Source organism: Rhipicephalus microplus, chromosome X, assembly GCF_043290135.1.
Source record: "Rhipicephalus microplus isolate Deutch F79 chromosome X, USDA_Rmic, whole genome shotgun sequence".
In the NCBI taxonomy this organism is placed as follows: Eukaryota; Metazoa; Arthropoda; class Arachnida; order Ixodida; family Ixodidae; genus Rhipicephalus; species Rhipicephalus microplus.
Genome location: NC_134710.1, coordinates 262,640,217 through 262,646,092, shown reverse-complemented (window position 1 = coordinate 262,646,092; position 5,876 = coordinate 262,640,217). Strand labels below are relative to the sequence as shown.

At 44.3% G+C, this 5,876-nt stretch overlaps 1 protein-coding gene across 1 annotated transcript; it reads left to right on the top strand.

The window, feature by feature from the left end:
- The first annotated feature begins 1,514 nt into the window (after positions 1–1,514).
- Positions 1,515–5,287, top strand: LOC142777154 (uncharacterized). Its single transcript, XM_075881479.1, has 2 exons — positions 1,515–1,853; positions 4,927–5,287. Exons 1-2 carry the CDS (start codon positions 1,529–1,531, stop codon positions 4,977–4,979), a joined length of 378 nt encoding a protein of 125 aa, XP_075737594.1. The 5' UTR covers positions 1,515–1,528; the 3' UTR covers positions 4,980–5,287.
- The last annotated feature ends 589 nt before the right edge of the window (positions 5,288–5,876 follow it).

Sequence of the window (5,876 nt, the reverse complement as noted above, 5' to 3'; positions counted from 1 at the left end):
AGCTTCATCTGTTATTATTCGGTGTTTAACAACCTGGGTCCGCCGTACTTTTGACGAGGTAGAGAAACATCCGGTGAAGTCTCTTAGGAGGTCTTGAATGATTTTCTTCTCGGCTGGGGATAGATTTTGGCTGATTGCAACTTTTGCAATCGGTAGAGCTACTCGGTGAACGACCGAGAAGGAACGGCTTAGTGGCAGCCGTGCCTCACTCACGCCCACAGGAACGAGTCACTGTTGCGGCTAGTGACTGCGTGTAGCCGTGTAACGCATACGTGTGCGGGATAACTGTGTTGGTTTGTGTTTTGTCGCCAGCAATCAGTTTCATTCATCAATATCTATGTGTTTGCCGGACTTATCGTCTTCGGATTGATTGTTCAACGCACCGCACATGAATTAAAGTGAAGTTCCATCAGTCTATTCACTACTCATGCAAATAAAACGGCAGAAACTTTGCAAATAAGTGAGAATAGTTTCTCTGTATGTTTAAATATAGTCAGTGTGCCTGCGTGTGTCTGTAAATAAATAAAAAAATGAATACAATTTACCTTATTTATTTCGTCGCTCCGTAGGTTTATTAAACTTTGCTCTTACACATCGACCACACGTTCGATAGCGCACAGTCTTTTTCGGGAAAGAAATGATCCAAATAATTGTCAAAGGGCTTTCAAGCGTAATACAGTACTTAAACAAGCGTCCTTTTTGACGCAAAAGGCACTGTAAAGTCGTTAAGCATGTAAAACTCGCCGCGAACGCTTTATCTTTTACCGGTACGATGGTGGCAATGAATTAATAGCCTCCCGTAGACGCACTCGCTCGGGCAAAACGAGTGCCGTCACGGCGGCAGTGAGCAGGCCTGAAAATATTCTTCTTGTTGGCATTGATCGGGTGCATCTGGCTGGCATTGCAAAAATAAAGGTGACGTTCGTCAATCGTTCGAACGCTACGTTTCGTGCATCTGAGATTTTTTTAAGTCGCATGCCAAAACATATGAGCTCCAGCTCCGCGCATGTATGGACGGTCTGGCACACTATCAGTCACAATCTGCGTATGACCGTTCTGCTAAGTGATCTGTAGTCGCAGTCACTGATGTTATATGTTTATACCAGAAATTACGAAGTACAAGAACGTTTTTATAAATGTCCAGTTTATTATTTCACAGAACATACTAGTCACCCTCAGCTTGGGGCGTATTCTCGCACAGAGCTACCAGAATTACATATATAGACATCGATATTTGTAGGCACAACAGCGCTGTACCTTTGTGATTACTGTGAGCGATTCTATTCCCTTCTTCTTCATTTCTAGTGTACTATCCGTGAATAACATAAGGTCATAATATATTATGCAAGACTTATTTGGTATTAGAGACCATATTTTGATTCTCAGTGTCTTATTTTCGTATTATAACGTTTATTTTTCTTTATCTACAACTTCCTTAATATTTGCACCTACATAATAATCCGGCAAAATTTTTTCCCTATACCTCGTAGTGGGTAAAATCCATCTCTGCTTAAGCTGTAGCAAGATCATGTCGGCGAACAACAGCAACACCTCCGTCAGCAAAAAAGACGCCACCGAAGGCAACGTGACGATCGCTTCTTCGGAGCAAATTATCGATGAAGAAGACGACCTGGTGGACGAGTATCTACGCCAGGTGTTGAGCCTGGACCCAGAGGCGATGGAGCAGTTGTCTGCCTTGGACCAGGAGGGAACCCGAGCTCCAACCAACAGCGCCACCAGCGTGGAAGCGCGGACGCCCGAACTCCCCGCTGCGTTAGGCCCAACGCTGCGCTGCCGCGTCGATTCCAAAACCACGTTTGCTAAGCGCCGGTCGCAGCCGACTGTAGCAGAAGGTGAGAGTTTCTTGAAAGGCTTCTCTTTTCAGCCTCGTGCTACCGAACGATCGTGGAGTACTTCCCTGACTGCCGTTATGACCCGATGCAGGCTTTGTCCCTTGCTCGGTGCTGTATATCTGGTTCAGCGCATGGGCTCCAGAATCCTGTCGTCCCTCTCGTCCACTCTTTTCTGACTGTCCAGTCCTCTCTGTAGTGCCTAAAGCAAGCTTACATTTATTTGTGAAATTATGTCCAGCGCAATCAGTTATCAAACAGATATGTTGTTCCGAGCTATTTTACAAGGTATTCTCTCCTATTTCAAGCCTGCAGTTTGCTGTGATAGCTGCTCTGCATTTGCATTACTTACAACTATGCTTATATTAAGTGATTTATTACTGAACGGGGCCTACATGCAATGGGCTTTAATATGTGGACTGATCCAAGCAAAGGCAGAAGTCTCTCTTGTGTGATGTTTCAGTTCGCCCGGCTATTGAGCTGCAGGTCGGTCAAAACTGACCCGACGTCGCATACAGAGCGCAGAAATCACGCCGGCTGGACTTTGACTGGGAATAGTTTACTGTTTGAAAAAAAAGTGGGGGTGACTCTCTTGAGGCAGGAGCCGTGCAGAGATAGAAAATTTTGGGCAGCTTTGCACTGGTGGTGACAAGTCTCCAAGAACAGTGGATCTGGCGGCTTTTCTTAGCTTACCGACCGAGCTTGTAGCCTTGAGATAGCCGGTTAAGCTTAGATAAACGCACATTATCGTGGCAACATTTCTAAAAACAAGTTCTTGAAACATTGATCAAGAGTGTCAGTTAAACAGGTAGTGCCACAAAATTTTCGGAATATAAAAAGCTTACTGTAGGCTTCTCCTGTATGCAAAGACAATAAACACGAACTGTTAGACACAGTGAGCGCTTAGAATATATTTTAGTTATCTTTCAAGGTGTGCTCTAATGCTACGTTCTCGTGATCGAGGCCTATTGCTAGCGAGACTGGCAACGGCGTTACTACGTAAAAAACGTAACCAAAGTTTAAGTGACGTCAGAGACAATACAGTAAAGTGCAATAAGCGGTGGTCGACAGATACCAGAGCTCTGATGCACCAGGCCAGCCAAGAGAAGATTGGCTGAAATATAAACCAATTTTTCCTGGACATGATGCCGAAATAGACCAAGTTTATCGTTTTTTTTTTCGCCAAGTGCGTTGCATCACCACATAAAGCTGCGAAGGCGACATTAGAGAAGGGCAGTTCGTTCGTACACTTCGTCGACTTAGCATATCAAATTGTCGTAGCTACAAAGGGTAAACGTGAGAAGCCGCATTGCTGGAGTCACTTTTGGATCTAACGTGAACCAGTCATGCACAGAAATGCTTTCGCAGAAAGGTGATGTGTTCTCCAGCTCTGCTTGTGTAAATTCCCGGCCGTGGCATAGTTCCAAATCTGAGGCTTTTTAAAACATTTTTCTTTTCTGCCTCGGTCACTTATTGAAACCAAAGAAATATATCCGTAGTTGTGGTCGCACGAGATGTCACGAGATGTCCGGTAACCCGATACTCCGGAAGCATCTTTGAGTATGCCTGATTATCGCACACGCTCATGTTCTCTATTAGAAAACTTTAGCGCTGAGTCTTGAAGGTTGCTCGCACGGGTGTGCGAAGGTATACGATGTATGTCGGGCCCACGCGTTCAAGCTAGCCACAATATGAAGTCAGTGTCCGACTGAGTACGTAGAACTCTGACCGCTGTAGGATCACGCTGTAATTGTTTTCCCTCTTCTCTCCTCGGAAGACATTGGAAGCTAAACAGGGAGGGATGGCATGGGGAAGAGAACTTACGCGACGCGATCTTCATGACCTTGTTGAACACGTGGTTTACTTTGAATGTAATTGTGAGTTAGCGAGCGGTCACGTGAAAACCTCTCGCGGAGGCCGTTTTTGCTATGCAGTTTACGATGCTCAAACCAGCCAATGGCCGTTGATTGTCAGATATGATGGTATTTGTAGAAATAATAGTTGATCATTTCTAGCTGAAATTCAGCATTAATTCTAAATGCCCAGCCGCACCCGCTTCACTATATTGTTCGAATCGCGTCTCTTCAGGACCCACCGGCAGCGTTTTCCGAACATGCTAAGGAAATATTGTTGGACCCATTTACCGCGCGCGTTGTTCAGAGTAGTCGTATTTTGCGTTAGGAACTGCTTACCTCTTTCATCACTGGACTTTTTTTTATTTTGGTTAGAGTTTATTTGTTTTGTTTTTCGTACAGGTTTTTTAATATTAAAGACCCTGGAAGACTTCAAACAAAATGTTGAGCCAATGGTGCAAATATCTATGGACTAATAAACATGGCGTCGAATGAGGTCATCGGGGCCCAGTGGTCTTGAGATTAGAGAAATGGCTTGGTTACTTCTGCGATTCGTTAGTGTACACAAAATCTGAAACGCCTTATTTATCAGTGTGATAGTCTATAAAACAACTTCTCTACTTTAACGGTGCTTATTCACTTCAGATTACCGCCGGCCTGGGCGTCACCCATCATTTCGATCATCATTCTTCCAGCAACCATGCTACTTCTTTGTGGCTACCAGCACCGCAAACATGCCAACGTTTTTATATTCTGCCTAAATCCTACTCTAAAAACACTCGAAAATGCCACAGTTTTCGTGTCGATTGCAGTGGGATTCATTGAAGAAGCATTCTCGCAAGAATGAAAGCAGTTGTGATTTTGTTCCCGAGGTGCTAGGAGAAATGTTTGGCGGGGTCAACTGACGCCATCAAGGCGGGAAAGGCTAAGAAAACAGTTGCGTATAGCCACGCGAAAGAAAAATGCATTGTTGGGATGTGAATAATATATTGCTGCATAGTGGTTGTTGGCAACAAAAATGTTTTAGTCAATGACATAATTGAAATAAGAGCTACAGGTATACCCACATCTTGGGAAACATAGGCAGTGGAGGAATAAGAGGTCACTATAGAATATTAAAACAGAACAAAGTAAGTTTGCGTCACCTTTAAATGTTATTACTGTGATTATTAAAGGAACCTCGTGCGTCCTATGCAGTAATAAACAGCACTGTTTCCACGCAGTCGACCACAAGGCCACCGATGACAGCTTTTCGGATGTGGCGAGCAACGAATGATGGTGTTTTCACGGGGAATGTTGCCACGCTCGAAGACTCCAATTGATACCGTGCTGAGGTCTACACCCGCCGTGTCTGTCTGTGGCTCTTACTACCGCACTACAACGCTACACCAAGTCCCATCATTTGACTGAACAGGACGATGAACAAACGACTTCAAGTTTCCTCGTTCACGAGTTTGGAGAATTACCAAAGCGAGAGCTTGACGTTCGTACCTCGTCCTTGTCCCCCAAATTTTCGCTTAAAGCCTTCTACGAGTGAACTGAAGCTATGTCGTCGTTCAAAATTAAATTGCACACTGCCACCTGATACTGTTGCTTGTAGAATGCCAGATTTTTTTTCTGGGTTTCAGACACCAAGAATTTGGACGTTACGACAACGTAGACCAAAAATGTACACAATGAAAATACAGATTTCACGACTGTCACTCTACACGACAGGGCCCCGAAAGAGGATAAATAGCTATATTTCTCCTATTGCGGCGAGTTTTACGTCAAAATGAGTGTTATCAGTTCTCACTGTACGAAAATTGGTTTAGAGTTCACTTGTGCAGTCTGGCAGCCTATATAGCGCGCCATATATACGTGTAGTGTGCTTGTATACGGCGAAAGTGGGAAACATTTCTGCCGTGCTTTCGCGTGTGTCAGCATGAGAGGCCCATTCTTTTTCTGTATGTTTGACTCTGTGTTTCAACATCTGATGAATTTACTTCAACAAACGAAAGGAAGCTGGCTCATGCCAGTGAAAGCTGGTCCATTCCTTCCTCTCATTTGAAAAACAGCATATTCGTACCTCTTAATATGTCTTGAAAAGACCGACCTAAGCGTGATAAGAGCGATCAATGGCGTGATAAGAGTTACACAGCACTACTCCAGAGCTTCTCAGTCGGGTCATCAA